The sequence below is a fragment of the Equus caballus genome, chromosome 9, assembly GCF_041296265.1.
Source record: "Equus caballus isolate H_3958 breed thoroughbred chromosome 9, TB-T2T, whole genome shotgun sequence".
Classification (NCBI taxonomy): domain Eukaryota; kingdom Metazoa; phylum Chordata; class Mammalia; order Perissodactyla; family Equidae; genus Equus; species Equus caballus.
Window position 1 is genome coordinate 88,885,977 of NC_091692.1, and position 20,053 is coordinate 88,906,029.

Sequence of the window (20,053 nt, forward strand, 5' to 3'; positions counted from 1 at the left end):
CCTGGCAAGAGCCCTCTTCCTGGCTGGCAGATGGGCACCTTCTCACTGTGTGTTCACATGGCAGAGAGAGGGAGTTCTGGTCTCTTCATCTTTTTATAAAGACACTAATCCCACCGCGAGGACCCCACCCTCAGGACCTCATTGAAACCTAACCGCCTCCCAAAGTTCCCACTTCCACATCCCATCACATGGGGGACTAGGGCTTCCACACATACATTTTAGGGGAACACAATCATTCGGTCCATAATGCCAAGGCTCAGAGAAGGGATGTGATTTCCCCACATCTACACAGTCATGTGCTGCACAATGACGTTTCAGTCAATGACGGATGGCATATATGACGGTGGTCTCATAAGAGTAGTACCATGAAGCCTGGGTGTGTCGTAGGCTGTACCATGTAGGTTTGTGTAAGCACACTCTACGATGTTTGCACGATGACAAAATTGCCTACGACACATTTGTCAGAACGTATCCATGTCGTTATGTGACACAGACTATATTTAAATCATTGCCTCAAGTTTTAACTGGATGCTTTCTCTGTGCAATGCTCTATCTCAGGCCCACTGAAGGCTATACAATGCATGTGACCTGGCCCTTGCCCTCTGTGGCTAAGGCTTTAGTCATGTCTCATGAGTTAGGTGCACCCTCTGATTAACGGACGCACATTATGATGGTCTTGCTACTTACAAGGACACCACTAGGTGCTTGGGGCCTCAGGAAGTGCTTCTGCCTTCCAAGTACCTTGAATTTACTTGAGGGGCTTTGATCAAAGGACTAACTGGAGAGCTGCCGAAGGAAGTCTGTACATTCAGCTTTGTGGCAGGTGGACTTCAAAGAGAGCTGCAGGGGGTGAGGCATAAACAGAAAGGGGCTGACTCTGTGTCTTCAATCAAAATGCTTTATCGCCAAGCAGCCAGATCAGCAGTTGGAAACAACAAACAGGCAGACTCAACACTGTTATCAAACCAGAATCTTTCCAACCATAATATTACAGGTAATATTATAGCTGCTTGAGTCCAGCGAAATCTTCACTTCATTCTTTGTAATGTTCAACATGGTCCAGACCTTTTAGGAAAATGTTAAAATTACTCAGACTATTTTGACATTGGCCAAAGTTGAGGCTTTGCTTTAGCAGCAAGCGGGTTTTTAGAGTGTTGGGCGATAGGAACATGCGATGAGAACAGTAATGCCCTGGGCAGTTTGAACAACCTGGACACCCCACTACCAGCATTCTCCCTTAAAACGTCAAGTTCTAGCAATAGGTGGACCCTCAAAGTCACCATATAAATGTCAACATGACTGTTATATAAGAAGTCTTATTCGTTTTTGGAGATTTTCTATACTAATGGTCGGGTCTCCTACATGGGGGTGTTCCTATAATGTTAGATGCTTTCAGATTGAATTTGGTCCTCTTTGGAACCAATTTTCGGGGTCTGAGTTGCCGATACCAAAAGTGCTTGGTAACTGTAGTAGCTGGTATTATTCTCCTTGGCCTGAATGTCAGACAAAGCATTAGCACTAGGCTTAGGATACACTGGCTTTTCCCCTGAGAAACAAGAGGCTGTGTAGAGCAGACGATCCGGGCGTACAAGGTAATCCACTGGGAAGCAAGTGTCAGAACTTCCATCTACAGCTAGTGTTTTCTCTCTTCCTTTTAAATTTCTGGGTTTTTTTGCAATTAAGTGCTCACAGCAGAAACATTTGAGAAAATAGTACCTAGTATATTATTATAGTGGTACATGTGCGTGCTTTATAAATAAAGAAATACGCATATTTTGGGGGTACATGCTCAAACTCTTTATTTATTTTTTTAACATTGGCCGTGAGCTAACATCTGTTGCCAATCTTCCTCTTTTTTTTTTCTCCCCAAAGCCCTAGTACATAGTTGTCTATCCTAGTTGTAAGTCCTTCTGGTTCTTTTATGTGGGACGCCGCCACAGCATGGCCTGATGAGCAGTGCGTAGGTCCATGCCCAGGATACAAACTGGTGAACCCCTGGCCACCGAAGCCGACCATGTAAACTTAACCACTACACCGCCAGGCTGGCCCCCTCAGACTCTTTTGTTGATAGGGGTATGTTATCTAAAGGTTTGGTGACCATTGGTTCAGAGCTTTGATCCTCAAATTGTGGTCCAGCAGCATCAGTCTTACCTTGGGGAGTTGTCAGAAATTAAGAATCTCGGACCCCACCTACTGAATCTGCATGTCCGCAAGGTCTCAGGTGGGTCTAATGGCCCCCAAAGCTCGAGAAGGACTGGCCTAAAAGACAGAGCGCCAGTTGGCTTGAATCCTGGGTCCATCACCTGCTACTCTGGGAGCTGGAGGAACGGAACTCCTCCCAGTCTTAGTTTCATCTGTAAAATCTGAGTTACGGCAAGTGACTACCTCAAATGGGTTGTTGTGAGAATTGTAAGAGATAATAGATATAAAGTGCCAGGCCTGGCATACAGAAAGTAATTAATAAATAACTAGATTAATACAACTGATAGATGTAATGAAAGGACCAGTGACTTCCCACACGTGTGCAGGGGTAATGACTCACGCCTCTGAGGTCAGGTCCTGTCCATGTCCCTGGCCTGTTTGAAATTTTACTTTCTTCATTTAACACACGTTTATGGACCACCTACTTTGTGCACTGTGCTGTTTGATGAGGAGACAGTCATGAGAAAGGTGTGGTATCTGTCCTTTAGGAGCACAGAGGCAGTGCGAGAAACAGGCATGTCATCATGTAAATAATAAACCAAGATGGTAGAACAGAATTACGAACACAGAAAATGCAATGGCACATGCCCAGAGAGAGGGGGCTGCTCACTGACTGGGGAACTGGGTAAAGATTTCCATGGTGTCAGCTTCTGGATCATGGGGATTCACACATGAGGGATGTGTGTCCAGCCAAAAGTGTGTGGCAGGCCCTTCCTGGCAGAGGAATTAGTACATGTCAAGTCAAGGAAGCTGTAAAAGTGTTGGGAATGGGGTGGTGAAAAGATCAATGTGGCAGGAAGGAAGGGGACTTAGGAGGGAATAATACAAGAAGAGGCTAATGGTGAATTGGGGCCAGATTTTAAAAGGGCCTAGGTGTCCAGTTACAGAATTCTCATTCTATTCTGGAAGAAATGGGGAGCAAGCAGAGACTTTTAAGTGTGAGTTTTTGCTTCAGGGATCCCAATTCCCTGGAATTGATAGAATGGAGTATTTGATCAAAAACATCCGAAGGAAGCAATAACGTCCCCACATCCCAGAAGTCAAGGGCTTCTGCTGATTCTATGGCCTCAAAAGAATCCACGGAACACATTCACTGCTGAGTTCACCATGTGATTAGTTGAAATCAACATGTCTAGGGGAGCTTTTGTTAGTAGCGACAAGTTCAAGGACAACATGCGCCAGACACTGTGCCAAGCACTTCAGCTGCAACACCTCGTAGAATAATTACAAAAACCCTATGGGGTAGATGCCCTCATTATCCCCATTTCACATATCACGGGACTGAAGCTCAGAAGAGCTAAGCACGTTATCCAAAATCATGTAGCTAATAAGTGTTTGAGCTGGCATTTGACCCCAGAGGTTTCTGAGAACATGCTCTTTGCTCCTTACAAAAAATAACTCTTGACTAACCTACAAGGCCTCCCTTAAACTCTTGATATCCATCCATCCATTCATCCATCCATCCATCCGCTTATCCATCCATCTGTCCATCTGTCCATCCCATTAGAGGAAGCTGGTCAAAATTGCTGTTTCCAGAGTCGTACTGACTGACTGGAATTCTGAATCAACTGCTTGCCAGCTAGGAGCTTGTTTAAGTTATATGACTTCTCCATGCCTCAGTTTCTCATCTGTAACACACGGGTAAGAATAATATCTTATTGGGCTGTTGCATAGATTAATTAGATTGTTCGTTTAGATATGCTGAGTACAATGCCTGACATGGAGTAAACATTAGTTATTACAAAGCTTACATAGTAGGTCCTCTGTAAATGTTGAGTGAATGAAATTGTGGAGACAAAGCAGAAGGACCATTCCAGGTTGTGAAAAAAGCTGGGGTGAAGGAAACAGCTGAGGCAGAAGTGTGTGCATGCGTGTACATGTACACTTCAAAGGAGTCCAAGGGAGCCATGTGTTTTGGGGGATCCATCAGTGATGTCTTTATTCCCCTAGGTCCTGGTTCTTGCGAGGAAGTGAAGCTTCACATCCTGAGGTTCATTGAAGAAACAGAGGAGATTGTCTTGGCTTCCAACAGTTCTCAGTTCCCTCTGGGAGAGAGTTTCCTGGCAGCCAAGGGAATCTGGCTGACCAGTGAGGAGCTCGCCCTTCCTCGGCTCTCCCCATCCTGGGAGACCGTCTCAGAGAAGTTTCTGAGTGGGAACGATTATGCCATTCGTTTGGCAGCTCAGTCTAGTAAGTGTCATGCCCTTCCGATTTCTTCTTCCATCTAGTTGGGGAAGCAAGAGCTTGAGTTAGTTGCTCTTCAGTCATCCTCAGGGCTTTGCTGCCTTGGTTTCCCCGGGCCGATGGGTTCCTGGGAAAGAAAGGGCCAAGTGGTTTTGTGATATTGGTCAAAGGTGGAATGATGCACGTCTCTCCAAGATGCTCCCAAATCCTCCAGCAGAGCCACTGGGGGCAGGTCTGCACACCTTGTCTTGCAGATGGCGCCTGCAGCCCATTATGATGCCAAACATCTTGTTAAAATGGGAGGGGCTCCGGCCCCAAATGCTTGAACTCCCCTCATGGCTGTTCTGAAGCTTCCCTCCATTTCCCAGGACTCAGGAACACCCTGAAGAGGGAGAAGAGAGGGACCCTCACTATAAAGGAAGTGCTTGGTTTCAGGCATCTTCCATGTGTGAGCTGTTTAATCCTGTTGGTAACTCCGAAAAGCACGAATTTTTACCCATATGTGACTGAGAGATACTCTCAGAGAGCCCAAGGTGCTCTAGCCCAGAATAACAGCTAAACATTATTTGAAACTTACCCCCACCAGGCACTGACTGTGCTAAGCAGATTACCAGATCTTTGCACTGAGTCCTCCCAGGGTCCCATGAGAACAATGCTACAATCACTATCTGTGATTCCCTTCAAATGCGGAAACTGAGGTTGTCACATGCCCAAGTTCACCCAGTTAATAACTAGCAGAGCCTGGATGTGACGCTGGTGGTCTGGCCCCCGACTCTGTCCCCTGCCTAGCTGGTCCCTGGTGTGGCTGGGCTTGGAGCCTAGATCTGTCTCACCCCAGAGCCTCTGTTCTTTCTCTACCACCTGCAGCCTTCTTGGGCAGGAGGGTCCAAGGTCCCTCCCAGTTCTCTCACTCACCCCACACCAACTTGGCAGGGACAAACGACTCATCCATCTCCTAGCATCCCTGAGTTCCCCACCCCCTGACAGATTATCTCAGCTGATCGCCTGTCTGGGTTCTCTGGGCTTGGGTCACAAAACAGCACAGCAGTGTTCCCCTGACAACATCTGTACCAAGACAAAGCCTGCCCTCTCTATGCCCTGGAGCTCCCTGCCCTTCCAGCCCTGTGATGGCTGCGGCCGCCTGGGCATCAGCTCTCATTGTCTTTGTTCTCCCAGCCCCGCGGGAGACTCTCCCAAGGGCCAGTTCTGCTCTGGCCTCTCTCCCTCACCCGGCGTCTCTTTAGAGGACAGGGCCACACGTCTTATTGATCTTTACATCCTGGGGCCTGGCACAGAGCCTGATGGATAGCGGGAGCCCAGTAAATGTTGGTCAACCATCCTTCTTGCTTCTTTCTTTCTCTTCCGTCTCCTACCCTCACCCCAGACCCAGGCACTTTTCTCTGTTCCTTAGAGTCTTGGAGACTTCTGCTTTTGGCAAGAAACCAGTTGTTTGTTTTAAATTTTGTGCATGGACAGGATTTGCTGAAATCAAAGAGAGGAGTAGGACAGATCAGGGGGTGCCCCTGCGGTTGTGACCACTTTGGTTTGGGAAGGAAATAGAGAGGAAGTGGGGAGAAAGCTCTTGGTGCCACGGAGATGTTTGTTGAACGGCACGGTGGCATTTTCTCCAGAAGTCAAGCTGAGGAAGTTCCCCTCCACCTAGCCGAGGCTCTGATCCTACTTCTCTGAGGCTGTCGGGAAAAAGGAAGTGTCTTCAGAGAAGGAGTAGGGTTGCTCATTTTCCTCGGAATCCCTCAAGATGAGAAGAGGCGTCTCCCCTGTTGCAGAGAAGAGGAAGCTGTCCACGTGGACCTCCAGGCCCTGGAGAGTCTAGGATCAAAGACCCAGGACAAAAAGAGATGGAGAGCCACAAAGCATCTTTGGCCAATAGAACGTGGGAGCAATGTCCCAGGGCCTCAGGGGGGTGGGGGAGGGCGCGGGAGTACAGGGACACAGCTGAGCCTAGCCTGAGCTTGGTGCTTAAGCTCTTTGGATGAAAATATCACACTTACCCTGTTAGGTAAGTGTTAGACCCATTCACACATGGGGAAACTTAGGCCCAGAGAGGCTGGGCAACTTGCTCATGATCACACAGTCAAGAGGTGCAGAGCCAGGATTCAGGCCGAGGCTTGTCAGACTCCTGAGCCCTGTCCCCTGCCCCAGGCCACTTCAAAGAGAGGCCTGGTCTCCTCAGACGGTCTGACTGGGGCTTGGTGGTGTGCTGACAACTGTGAGCTCTCCTCTCTGGGAGCCGTGAAGCCCATCTCTGAAAGGTGGTGGGTTTGGAGATCTGCTCCCATGGGAGGCAGGCCAAGGCACACCCGGCTGCCCCGGATGCGGCCCTTCTCCTCTGGGATCCCTGTGGCTGTATCCCGCTGCCCACACCCCCCTACACACACCAGCAGGAGTGGAGAGAAGATGGGAGGTGGGCCTTGAGAAAGGGCCTGGGAGACAGCTCATGGCCTCTGGAAGGAGGATGGTGCTGGGGGCACATCAGGCTGGGGAGGGGTGCTGTGAGACCCGGACCAACTGGCCATACGTCCTGACCGCCACCCACCCTGCTTCCTCCCTTCCTTCCTTCCTCCTGCATGCATTTATTCTATTTTCCTTTTCACTCAACAAGTATTTCTCGAGTGCCTGCTGTGAGGCAGCTCTGCTCTAGGCACAGGGTCAGCATAAATCCTTGCACCCGAGGCCTTCAGTGCTAGTGTGGAAGAGACAAACCTAAATGGAATAAGTAAGTCCGGGCACTAGTGCGCCAGTGGTGGAGAACGCCTGGAAGAAGCCGGGCAGGGCCGAGGGACCCCGAGCTGAGGACGGGGCCGTCCTCCTGAGCAGGGTACCATCTGTGAGTCACTTACCCTCCCTCGCTGAGCCTGTTTCCTCCCCTTGGGGGTAAAAATCCAGCCTTCATGGAGCTGCGGCGAAGATCAGATAAGACTCTGTGGGGAATGAAGTTTCGAGGGGGGTGAAGAACCTAGATTGTAAGAGTTGGGCAGGGAGGCAAGAGGGCCGCGTACACACACTGACTTCCCGCGTCCGGCTCCAGTGCCTCCACTCCCGGCTGTGAGACTTAAGCCACCGGTGCCTCAGTTTCTCACCCATCAAATGGGACAACATCACCCCTCCTAGAGGTCGTTGTGTGGAGTCACTTAGCTAAAGCGTGGACTTGGATGGTGCCTGGCACACAGGAGGTGTTGAATCAATGCTGTCTATTGTGACTGTTGCCTCGTGTGCCTGGAGACACCTCATTGACCTAATTGGCTTTCTTGTGAAAGTTACTGAAAGACAGCGACAAAGCTTCGTTCAAACGTCAGCCTATACTTCTATCTTTAAAGGACAGTCTGCTGAGTGCCTATATGCTTTTCAAGGATCCTCTGTCACTTTGCGTGGACACATTTGTCATGTAAATAAAAGGCCTCCTCCTGTTGGAACAGGGACCTGCTTGGTTGCTCTCAGTGACGAAGCCAGCCCTGCTGGGGCTCGTCCAGGTCGGGTGCTCACACCTCTACCCCTCTCTCCCCTGACTCCAGCCTTCGACTTCTATCAGAGACGCCGCTTTGCCCTGGGGGACTCTGCACGAACATCTGCCCTTCTGCCGCCCAGCCCCTATGTGCCCCAGTGCGATGCGCTAGGAAGATGGGAGCCCGTGCAGTGCTACGCCCGGACTGGTGAGGGAGCATGGATGCCCTTGGGAGGCCGAGTGACACCCCTGCTTTTCTCTTAGAGGAAAGGCCCCCACACAGGGGCAAGGGAGCGGGACTCTAGGCCCTTTGTTGGCGGCTGGTGGCAAATCTCTTAGTTTCTCTGGCCTGTACTTGCCTCATCTGCACAATGGGAGTCATGACCTTCTACCAGCCTGAAGGTCAACTGGGGGGTTGCTGGGGGGATGGAGGTGCTACAGCCCGTGATTGTGGACAGTTTCGGGCAAGGGGGACAGACGGGGATGGACAGGGACCTTGCTGGCACTGCTATGAATGCAAAGAAGGAAATGTGTTTGCGAGACACCCAGGGTCAAGTCCCCCACCCCGTGTGCTGCCTCAACATCCGGCCTATGGCTCTTTTCTAGGGCACTGCTGGTGTGTGGACGGGAAGGGAGAGTACGTCCCTGCCTCGCTGACTGCCCGCTCCCCACAGATGCCCCAGTGTAAGTGAAGCCCTCGGACTCTGCCGCCTGAGCCCGGTGGAGGGCACTCCAGGCTGGTGGCGCCAGCCGTTGTTACCCATCCACGGGGAAGCCCCGAGGTCAGCCCCCGAGTGTCGTTCAGACCAGCTCGGGGTCGGCCAGATCACACTTCCCAAGTCCCCAGGCCTGGAAGACTCTCACCGACCTTGGCGCTTCCCAATCTGTGCTCCTGGTTTCCTAGGGGACAGAGGCTGCTAGGAGGGGGTCCCCTACCCCACACACACCTGCTGCCTGGCCAGTTTCATCCCCTCTGCAGTTCAACAGCCATCTGGCACCTGTTCTACAGCCCAGCCTCTCTCCCGAGGCTCAGACCCATGGAATCAGCCACTGCCTTAACATCTCAAAGATGCTGCAACCCACATGGCTCTTTGTCCCTGAACCCAGCCCACTTCTCCTCTGAGGGTCCAGCTCTCTGTGCAGGCACCTCCGTCTACCAGATGCACAGCTCTGATGCTCAGGCCAGCCGGGCACCCCCAGCCAGTCTGTTAAGAGCCCCCCTATCTCTCCCACAGGCCCCACCACCTGCGAGAAATCTCGAGCCAGTGGGCTGCTTGCCAGCTGGAAACAGGCTGGATCCCAAGGAAACCCATCTCCAGAAGACCTATTCATCCCAACCTGCCTAGAGGTTAGGGTCGGAAGGCCCAGGAAGGGTGCGAGGAGGGAAGCCAGAACTTTCTCCCACAGGTGGAGGATGATTTGTCTAGTTTTCAATAAATTTGTTTTAGTTAAAAATGTGCAGGGAGTTCTAGGCCTGGGTTTTTGTCCTAGCCCTGGCTACCTAGGCTGTGTGACCTTGGGCAACTTACTTACCGTCTCTATGCTCCAGTTTGCTTTATTATTTATCCTAAGATTGGGTCACATTTTTACCCTGCCTAGTGCTAGGATTGTTTTTGAGGATTGTTTGAGCGAGTCAGAGCAGGTCCCAGAGGCCCTCTGATCATGGGGTTCCTATCCTGCCTCCTGTGGAGGACCAGGGGCCAGGGTACAGGACTCAAATCTTCTGCCGCCCAAATGGGATGGCGGTGCCTTTGACCCAGCTCCTCAGGAAAACTCAAGTTAGTGTCTAGAAAGTTCTCAATTTTAAACCTGTATCTCATAAAATTTTCTCAAATCTTTGCTTGGGTTTGAATCTTACCCATGTAGCTGACAAGCTGTGTGACCAGAGGCACATCACCTGCTTTCTCTGGGCCTCTCTGTGTATAACAGGGACAGTAGTGTCCTTCCCTCCCAGGGACTGGATGACACCCTGGGCGTGGGGGTGACTAGCACTGGGGGGACCTCATGGTTCTGTTCTCTGTCAATGTCAGGTGTTCTTATTATTATTGTCATTGCTTGTCTGTGAACACGGCACCGCAGAGTATAAAATGAACAGGTGACCAAGAAAAACTCAGGGAACGCTCGGCAACACGGGGAAGTGGGAGGCGGCTGCTTTTCTCCAGCACACCTGCTTGTTCTCATAGGTTTCTGTTAAGACGGAGGAGAGATGACACTTTCTACCACCCAGAGTTCCTAGAAGGAACGGGCTCAAGGAGCTATTCCACCTCTGTTTTTTCAGATGGGGAAACTGAGGCCCACAGAGTTGAAGGGGCTAGCCCAGTGTTCCCCAGCTGACCCAGGACAAGGGGGAGAGAGGGGCCCCGGCAGACACAGGGTTTGGGTAGCTGCCTGGGACTGTTTTCTTTATTCTCTGTTACAGGTGATGTGGACCCCTTTTTCCTAGGGATGGTTATTGAAATTTCTGGAATGGGGGCACTTGGTTCAGGAGGGCAGTGGGGCTTTGGGGCTGGGCGGGTTTAGGCCCCACCTATGTGATGTTGCTCTGTCACTTCCCCTCTCTGAGTGAGCCTCAGCCTCCCCACCCTGTAAAGGGATAGCTGTGGCCCCCATCTCCTAGGGTTGCTATAACCATCACTTCAAATATCGTATGGAAAGGGTCTGAAACGGAAGAGGGCCTCCCCCACCCTACTCCCCTCCACTTGGAGAAGCCATCACCAATGGTTTGGAAAGGGACCTTTTTGACATCTGCCCACCAATGTGGGCTGGAAAAGCATCTTCCTGGGGGGTGACATGACCTCGGCTTTGTCTCAGACAGGAGAGTTTGCCAGGCTGCAGGCGTCGGAGGCTGGCACCTGGTGTGTGGACCCGGCCACAGGAGAGGGCATGCCACCTGGCACAAACAGCACAGCCCAATGTGAGTGTCGCCCCCCACCATCCTCTCCCAGCCCCTCGCCATGAGCACTGTGCGTGGAGTCCCAAAAGCTGACTTCATGTTCCAGCTCTGCCGCTTCCAGAGCTGTGGGAGCCTCTGACCTCACTGTGCCTCAGTGTTCTCATCTGTAAAATGTGGCAATACCAGCATTGGTCCTTATGAAAGCAGGCAATGATGCTTTTGCGGGATGACCAGCTGTGCCCACTGATGCCACAACAGGTCCCTGCCTGGGCCCTCAGCTTCCAGCCTGGCCCTGCAGTCTGGTGGTTTCCACAGTGAAGTCGAGATGCGGTCCCTACAGTGCGAATGTGCTGATGGCCCTCTCCTCTGCCTGAAAACCCCTGACACCCGCCATGGTCCTCTGGGCCGGCCCGAGCTCCTTGCTGTGGCTCATGGCCCTTGTGCGTCTGGCTCTTGTGTCTTATGCTTCTCTTGTTCCTCCATGTCTCACACTTCAGGATCCGGGTTCATAAGCTACAGTCAGACTTTTCAGGAAGGCAGACACTCTCCTCCCGCTGGGCCTTCCCGTGTTCTGGTTTCCCGCCTGCAGCGCTCCCACCCTCGCTTCCCATCCCTGGCTCACTCTTGCTCAGACCACGTATCCGTCCCTCCAGGGAGTCTTGGCAGCCTCTGTCTTCCATACCTGAGTTCAGCACCTTCCTAGGGGCTCCTGAGCTGCCCGGAGCATCTCCTATTGTCGCCTTATCACTCTGAACTATAACTGCTCACTTCCTTGTCAAGTCTCCTTTAAGACTCTAAGCAACCTGAGAGCAGGCCACGTGTGTGTGTGTGTGCATGCTTGTGCGTGCAGCGGGGAGTACAGAGCTGAGCAAGGCACAGTCTTTCCCCTGTCCTAGCTTAACACCCCAGTGGGGAGGCAGCCCCAGACCCTGGAGGGCGTGCAGGTGGGTGGCGGCAGGTGGCAGCATGGGCTGTGGCAGCTATGCCAGCAACCCATCTGGCTTGTCTTCGTGTCCAGGCCTGAGCCGCTGTGAAGGGCTCCAGAGGGGAGACCCCTCCAGGAGAGCCAGCCCGGGCTACACCCCGGCCTGCAGGGCAGAGGACGGAGGCTTCTCCCCGGTGCAATGTGATCTGGACCAGGGCAGCTGCTGGTGTGTCCTGGGCAGCGGAGAGGAGGTGCCCGGGACCCATGTAGCCGGGAGCCAGCCGGCCTGTGAGAGTAAGTCGTGATTCCCTGGGCTGGTGATGGGGGGACCTCCCCATCTCTTCCTTTACCCAGGCCAGGGGGCACTCCAGAGGCCCTGGGATGGCGGGGGCTGGAGGGGAGGCAGGGGAAGAGCATGAGGGATGTGGTTGCAGTTGCGTCCCATGATGTCAAAACTTGTGCCTACTTCCTAAAAGTGCTCAGCCCCGGGGCTGCCACCAAGGGGAGTCTGCGCAGGGATCTCCCGAGCCGGCACCCCAGGAATATTTGCACTGGCCTGCTGAGGGGTTCCGGGTCTGGTCCCCCCATCCTCGAGTGAGGGGGAGGAGGGCCTGACAGCAGGATCTCGGGGGGGGTGGGTCCATCCCAGCTGGGGAGCTCCAGGCATCTGTGGACGTCGTTGATTTGCTTATTTTTATTTCTAGTTCAAAAAATTGTTTGGGTGTCAAATATTGAAATATGTATAATATGAATATATATTAGAATATTGAAATACATTCTTATATATTAAAATATATTATTTAATTATCAATTACTTACCTTTGATTTCTCCTATACACTCGAGTCACAGGGCATTGAGGTCGTCTTAAAATTTACATGAGCAAGCAGGTTAGACCAAGGGTGAATTCTGTTTCAGGATGGGAAATGAAGACATTGCAAAACATTTATTTCCAGGTGGGGTATTGAGTTGGTGGCGTTGAGGAATCTGCACACAATAATTCTGATTTTAGTGCAATTGCCTTTCTTTTGCTGTCCTGTTGTTTTATTTTTAAACTTTGAAGTTTCTAAGCAACAGTTTGGAAGTGCAGCCATGTTTAATTAGGTCTAGCGATTTATATGTGCAAAGAGGACTCTTTTGCGTTTGTAAATGTATATTCGTAAAGAGAAAGGGAGCCCTCAAAGGAAGGCTGGGGAGGAAGGGTGGCCCGCTCTCTTCCAGGCTCCTTCCCCTTTGCTTTGTCCCCTTTCCCACCTCTAACCTGTGCTGTGCCCCTGGCTCTCAGCACCCCCCTCTTCTCCCCAGCCCTGGTTCCCCCGCTCTGGGTGGCCTGCCTGCTTCAGGGCACCACCCCAACAGCTTCTCTCTGTGGCTCTCAGCAGCTGCCACCTCAGGGAACTTCGTGGGTGTGCGTGAGCCCTGCCATGTGCTTTGGAGAGAAGTGAAATGTCAGCCTTTGGGTCAGAAACAATCAAGTCAACTTCCCGGGCCTCTGAGAGGGGTCTGCAGGGTCTGGGGCCCAGGAAATGGAGTGATGTGTCCCCTCCAGTTTCAGGTCTGGGAGCCCAGTTCTTTTAAGTTTGGGGGGCCCTCTGCGGCTCGGCCCTACAGGATTCCATGAGAATGGCTCGCCTGTGCAGAGACTTACCGGTTAAAAGGTGCTTTTCACATCCCTTAACCACTTTTGCCTCTCAACCATGCAGGTAAACAGACAGAACCATCCTATCTGACCACTTTACAGATGGCAAAACTGGGGCTCACAGAGGTTCATGAACGTGTCCGAAGTCACACAGCCAGCAAGGGGAGCAACCAGCATTAACACGAGTCCCCCAAAAGCTCTTCCTCCTGACTTGCTGCAGAGTCTGGGGGAGAAAGCTCAGATGTGGGGCCAGACAGACAAACTTGAAGATCAACTCGGCCACTCTCTTGCTGGGTGACCTTGGGCTGGTCTCCTAACCTCTCTGGACCTCCATTTCCCAATCTGTGAAACAGCCATGGAGAATCGTAGCTATTTCTTAGAGTCATTGTTAGGATTGACTCCAATGGTCTCTGTAAACTCCTTAGCCTGCTGGCTCAGGGCCAGCGTCTGGCTCCCTATCTGCTACTGTAGAACTTTGGGCAGAAAAGTGCGCCTCTCCACTGTGGGATGAGGGTGACAACAGTCCTGCCCCTCAGAGTTGCTGTGAAGACGGAATCAGTTCACGGGAGGCGCTTGGTGCAGCCCTGGCCCACACGGAAAGAATCACGTGCACAAGTTCCCAAACCAGGCCGCTGGAGGCAGGAGCTGGTTTCCAGGCTAACCCCCGGCGTGTGTCCCCGGGCAGGCCTCTGAGCTCTCCGCACCTCCACCTTCCTCATCTCTAAAATGGCCATGATGAATCCCAGTGGGCACGACTCTGGAAGGACCACACGAGATTCAAGAGGCCGAGTGCCCTCTCCAGGACCGGCCCACTGTGGTGCTCGGTTAGCTGTGGTCTCCACACGTCCTCTTGTTGCCCTCGGCCCCTCCTCCCCTACGGCGGAGGCGGGTGGGTCAAACCATCACCAGGGTGTCAGTGCATTTCTGAGACACGGAACATGGAGGCTTTGGGAAAGCAGGTCTGCGGGAGGCTGAGACACTGGCGAGAGAAGGGTCAGCGTCCCAGAGGATGTCTTGGCCCCTCGCTGCTGAGTCTCGGCACTCACTGGCTCCCTGTCCACAAAGGCAGTGGAGGGAGCCCCAGGAGAGGAATCTATCCTGCGGGGTTAGAGGGCATCTGCATTTGTGGAGGGCTCTCCTGGTGTCCCAGGGGCTGCTCACACACACACTCATCGACACTCGCCTTTTACGCCTGTGTGCACGTACGCCTAGCACACTGATGGAGAACACGGATTCTGGGGCCACAATGACGAGGCTCGAACCCCGGTTTTGCCACATACTAGCTCTCTGGTCACAGGCAAGGTATTTACGCCTGGTGTGCCTCTGTATTGGCGTCCGTGAAGTGGGGTGATGGGACCTGCTCCATAGTGTTGTACGGAGAGTTACATCAGTTGATACTGGTAAAGCTGACAGTGTACCTGGCACACTCTGAGTGCCACGTACTTTAAAAACATAGTTTTAAAATAAAGGCTCCCACTTTAGAGATGTGTATTGGAGGCTGGGAGGGAAGCGTTTTCCCTGGTGTCCCACAGGAGGGACCAGAGTCAGGTCAAGCTGGGGGTCCTTCAGGTCCTTGGAGGGGCCCGGCTGAGTAGTCTCGAAGTCTGGAGGACGGAGGGATGGGCACCGGCTTGAGATGCCGGCAGGAGGCGCAAGGTCCAGTCTCTGCTCTGCCCCACAGGAGCATGGAACTTGGCCTCGTCAGCCTCAGTGGCCTTGCCTGCAAAATGGGGGCCTTGCTGGCTGCTCTCCGAAGGCCCTCGCAGGTCCTTGGCCCCTGGCCCCGGGCACACTCCCCATGTGAGAGCTCACAGACAAATGCGCTCTGGCTTTCCTGGGGGGCCCAGCACCCTCCTTCAGTACCCAGACCACCCTGGTGGCAGGATGTGCTGGGGATCTTTATTGCCATCCTGGAGGTGGGACATGGAGGCCACGCACAATCCCCTCCCCACACACGAGGCACTTGGTAAGAGCCAACTCAGTAAGACCACTGCAGATGACAGTGCCAAATCCTGGCCAGAGGCCATCATTCTTATTAGAAAGAAGCCCAGGCTGCACAAGAGAGGGGCATTCTCCCTCTCTGAGGCCCCCAAGCATCCCTCTCTTTGATCACACGTGGATTGTGGATTTTAAAGCCAGACAGACAGAGACAGCGAGGCTGTGCTAACTAAACCTCTGGTCGGGTGTGAATTGTCACACGGAGTGTGTCTGTTGTTTCATTTGCTCATTCACCCGTTTATTTAACACGTGTTCGTGGAGCTTGTGTCCTGGGTCAGCACCGTGCCTGGCTGACCCGGGGAAAGGTGCCCTCTTTCCCCCATGGTCTCTCTCCAGTGGGGAGACCAGGGTGTGGACAAGTAGCGTCCTGAGGAATTGGTGCCGTGGAGGCCCCCACCAGGCCTGAGAGCTGGGAGACACGAGACCCGGTCAGGCTGGGAGAACCATGGGGGGTGTAAGAAAGTTACAGGTGTTGAGTGGATATTCAAGGGCTGCAAAAGGAATCTTCTAGTCCAATGAGCAGGCAGAGGGAAGGACGGGGTATGTTCCGATAATGACGGCTGTGCTTTGAGGCAAAGGGGGCTGGAGGAGACGAGAGCAGAGAGAGAAAAGTCGGGTCAGCAGGCTCTCGGGGGAACCGAGAGCCCATGTGCAGCTTTGCTACAATTTCTTTGGTGTCAGTGGGGACTGGATTGGGCGTGGGAGGAGACAGGCAGGGGATGAGGCCCAAATGCAGGGAGCCTGGCGAGGAAGTTTCAATAGCAGCAGGAAAAAGATGATGAACATCTAAATGATGGAAGCGTAGTGGGAACAAAGAGAAGTTGAGAAGGTGTGAGCTGCTGATGCTGGGGCACAGGAGATGGACCGTCCAGGATGGCTGCCATGTTTCTCGCTTGGGATGACGGGTTGACTGGAGGGGCCATTCCTTGAGCTTGGTGCACGGACCAGGAGCAGACCTGGGCAGCAGAGGCTGAGTTCTAGACATGTTGGCTTTGAGGTGGAGAAGACCAGTTGGTAACTGGGTTCAGAGATGGGAAGTGGCTCAAGAGGGTCTGAGCTGGAGAGGAAGATTCGAGAGTCATCCGTGCTGAGCTGCCTGTTAAAACTGAGAGAGGATGGGCTCGTCCAAGAAGATGGGGGAGAGGGAGGGGGCAGGCCAAGGCCAGGACCCGAGGAGCACCCCCTCCCCCGGCATATCTGGGGGAGAGGAAGGGCCCGGCCCGACAGAGAAGGAGGAGCGGAAGGCGGGGGCGCGCAGCCCCCTGTGCTGGGCGGATGCTCATGGCTGCTCCTCTCTCCCTCTCCCAGGCCCACAGTGTCCACTGCCCTTCAATGTGTCGGAGGTGGCTGGTGGAGTGATCCTGTGTGAGCGAGCCTCAGGAGAGGCCACCGTCCAGTGGTGCCAGCTGCTGTGTCGCTGGGGATACCGGAGCGCTTTCCCACCAGGGCCACTGGTGTGCAGCCCCCAGCGGAGGCTCTGGGTGTCACAGCCACCTCAGCCCCGGGCCTGCCAGCGTGAGTGGCCTCTGGAATGTCTGCCCAGCTCCCTGCTCCCTCTCAGGGCTCAGGGCCAAGGACTTTCATTTTCCCTATCCCAGTGTAGTGTTTCCACAGTACGATGGGGGGCATCGAGAGCAGGAGAGAGGGCCCCAGGGAGCATTTTCTTCAGCAGATGTGCCTCACAGACCCCTTTGTGGCTTCTCTGGAGCCCTCCACCCTCAGGAGCACTGCCATCATTTTGGGCTCTCCCGGGATGTCTTGGACTCAGGACGGTATTCAGGAGGGCGGTGCTCCGATGGCCGTATTGGTTGCTATGGTGGTGACGAGCTCCGAGCTGCTTGTCTGGCCTCTGAGAGTGACACTGACTCACCAGCCTCTCCTGGGGGTCCATCTGGAGCTCCAGGGCCAATGCCTGGCAGAGCAGGGCCTGGACCCCAGCTGGGGGGCATCAGTTCTGATGGCGGTGGGCCTATGCCCTGTTTGAATATCAGCAGAGCTCCTTTCTCCCTGCTGAACCTGCTTTCATGTGCACATGGCTGTGAGGCAGCCCCGGGCTCTGACTGCATCTGCCTTGGCAAGGGCTGGCCGTGGTTACTCACAGCCTGGCGGGGCAGTGGCAGACACTGGGACCTGGCACTGGGTCCACCCAGGGCAGTGGGTGGGGTGTCTCGGAGGGAGACCCAGATCCTGAGACTGACTGTCACAAGCCTCCCGGTGGCTGGCACAGTGTCAAAGGATGACATTTATTGCAAAGCATTCTGGCATAGAGAATGATATCCAGAAAAAGTTCAAAATATGATTTGGACAAATAAGTGGCCTGTCCCCCTGACTAGGACAAAGTGGCCTAAGCTCAAATCAAGACCAGGCTGGTCATGAATGGATCTAGAGCAAGCGACTTGGGAAAAGAGAGGCATAGGTCTTAAGCTCCCAAAGTTGAATATAGGGCTGCTGTGTACGATTGTGCAGATTGTGCACTGAACAACCTCAGAGTATGTCTTTCACATAGTCTGTGGTATCTACTCTTAACTAGCGAAACCATATGGAGTGACCCCGTTTGAATGCAAGGGAGTATGAACGATTTTCCAAGAAGAATGTCCAGGAACCCCGAAATGGAAAGCAGCCTGGTTTAGAGGCTGAGGTGGGACTGAGCTTGCTGTGGGGCTGCTAAGCAATTTCCGAGACAAGCCAGCATGCTAGGAAGTATTTAGACTCTGAGGATGACAATGCAAGAGGGCAGCGCTTGTGTGATCCAAGCTAAATGAAGGAGGGTTATTTTTGCAGAGGAAAAGCCAAGCAAAGGAAAGGAAAGAAAGGCACCATTCTGTCGCCTGTGTTTGCTGACCTCTGGCGCTTGCCTGCAGGGCCCCAGCTGTGGCAGACCCTCCAGACCGGAGCGCAGATCCAGCTGCAGCTCCCGCCCGGCTCGCTGTGCAGGGCCGACGACGCGGGTTTGCTGCCGGTTTTCCAGGGCTTCATATTAGACGAGCTCATGGCACGTGGCTTCTGCCAGATCCAGGTAGGTACCCTTCCTTGCTTGCGAGGGCTTGGGGGGAGCTCAGGGTCACCACGTCAGAGAACCTCAGGGCTCAAATGAACCTGAGGTCAACCCTCGCTCATTTTACCAGTGGGTAATCGGAGGCCCAGAATAAGAAAGAAATTCAGCCAAGGCTAATTGGGTAGCAGCAGAGGTGGAATCCATACCCATTGTATCATTGGCCGTTCCTTCTGCAGAAAGATGTCAAACCAAACACGTGCTGAGTGCTTATTATGGGCAGGCACGGTGCTTCCCTTGGCTTGGGTTGGCTAATGCAATCCTCACAGGGACCCCATCATTATGACCATTTTGTAAATGAGAGGAGTGGAGACTAGAGAGTTCAAACATGGCCGGAGTCACAGCTGGGAAATGGTAGAGCCAGGAGGACTGACGTGAGGACAGAGCTGTGATCACCATGTGAGACTGCCACCACGCGTGGAAACAGAGGCTGGGAACGTGGGGCAGGGAGGCTGAGCCACTGGGATGCACTCTCTGAAGCACGGTGCCAGACGTGGTCCTTAACAAACCTGCGAGCAGGCATCATGGGTCCTCTCTGGGAAAAAAGTAGTGCATGCCAACTGGAAAGAGGTCGTGCCATAAATATGAATATCTGAGTTTTTAGCTGTCTAATAGGCAAGGGCTTTGGTGATTGGAAGTCACGAATATTTGCAGACGGAGTCTTAAAAAGTCACTCAATTAATTAAGTCCTTATTCCACTCAAAGTTTGCTAACTCATCAAGCAACTCATTTTTAACACCTCATGCTGAGAATTTTGCAGTGCACACAGTTTCACAAGACCAAATACAGAGTATTGATTCTAAAACAAATGGGAACATGTATCGCCCCCTCTTATCCAAAGAAATGCACTTGACAACAATGTCAGCATTATCTACTGATTACTGAGCACTGGTCGTGTTCTGGCGCCCTGCTACAGTTCTGCATTCCTCATCTCTGATTGTGAGGGCACCTTGTGAAACCCATCTGCGTTTGCTGACTGGCACTTAGAGAGGTTAGGGTCCCGGTGTCCCCTGGAGGCCGGGTCTCCAGGTGTTGGCAGAAGACAGAGTCAGTTCTCTTGGCAGCCTTGAGTTGAAGGGCACTGAGTCCCCCTAGGGATGTGGCCCTGAGCTGTTAGAAACTGTGTTGATGCCTCGTCAAGTCTTTGTAGACCACAGTTGAGGCCTAGTAGAGAAGAGGGCTCAGAGGCACCTGGCAGAGGTTGGTCAAGGAGCGCGTCTTTGTCAGGACCCAACAGCGAAGGAGATCACCGCTCTGCCCTCAGGGACTCCCAGTCTAGGGGCGTTGGCAGGAAACACATATGTGCCAGGCAATGGTAAGTGCCCAGAAGAGAGAAAAAGCCAGGTGGAGTGTTGGCGAGGGATGGCGGCCAATGGGAGTGACTTTAGATGGCATGGCCAGTGACAGCCCTTCCAGGAGGAGGCGTTTGAGGGGGCCTGAGGGAGGTGAGGCTGAGGGCCTTGTGACTATCTGGAAGAGATGTGAAGGTCGGGGCTCCTTCGGTGGGAACCTGCTGGGCGTGATCCATGAAATCAAGGAGGCCGGTGTGGCTGGGGCAGCCATGAGGGAGCTGTGGGAGGTGTGTGCCCATCCCGCAGGGCTTGTTGGCTGTGCCCAGGACAGTGGGTTTTAGTGGGCACATGACGGAAAGCCCCCAGGCACTGAGGTTGAGAGACTGACATGATTGACGTGGGTTTTA

At 53.2% G+C, this 20,053-nt stretch overlaps 1 protein-coding gene and 1 long non-coding RNA gene across 2 annotated transcripts in view; one reads left to right on the forward strand and one right to left on the reverse strand.

Moving 5' to 3' along the window:
- TG (thyroglobulin) overlaps window positions 1-20,053 on the forward strand; it is a 243,041-nt gene that overhangs the window by 18,953 nt on the left and 204,035 nt on the right. Inside the window, exons 10-17 of the mRNA XM_014728161.3 lie at window positions 4,153-4,392; window positions 7,920-8,057; window positions 8,456-8,533; window positions 9,085-9,197; window positions 10,661-10,763; window positions 11,761-11,961; window positions 16,611-16,817; window positions 18,164-18,318. Coding sequence (XP_014583647.3) covers window positions 4,153-4,392; window positions 7,920-8,057; window positions 8,456-8,533; window positions 9,085-9,197; window positions 10,661-10,763; window positions 11,761-11,961; window positions 16,611-16,817; window positions 18,164-18,318 — 1,235 coding nt within the window. The remainder of the gene's footprint in view (window positions 1-4,152; window positions 4,393-7,919; window positions 8,058-8,455; window positions 8,534-9,084; window positions 9,198-10,660; window positions 10,764-11,760; window positions 11,962-16,610; window positions 16,818-18,163; window positions 18,319-20,053) is intronic.
- On the reverse strand, window positions 4,115-5,385 carry LOC138915467 (uncharacterized). Its single transcript, XR_011421447.1, has 3 exons — window positions 5,302-5,385; window positions 4,629-4,768; window positions 4,115-4,513 (listed from the first exon to the last, which is right to left on the reverse strand). It is a non-coding gene; the product is annotated as an uncharacterized lncRNA (long non-coding RNA).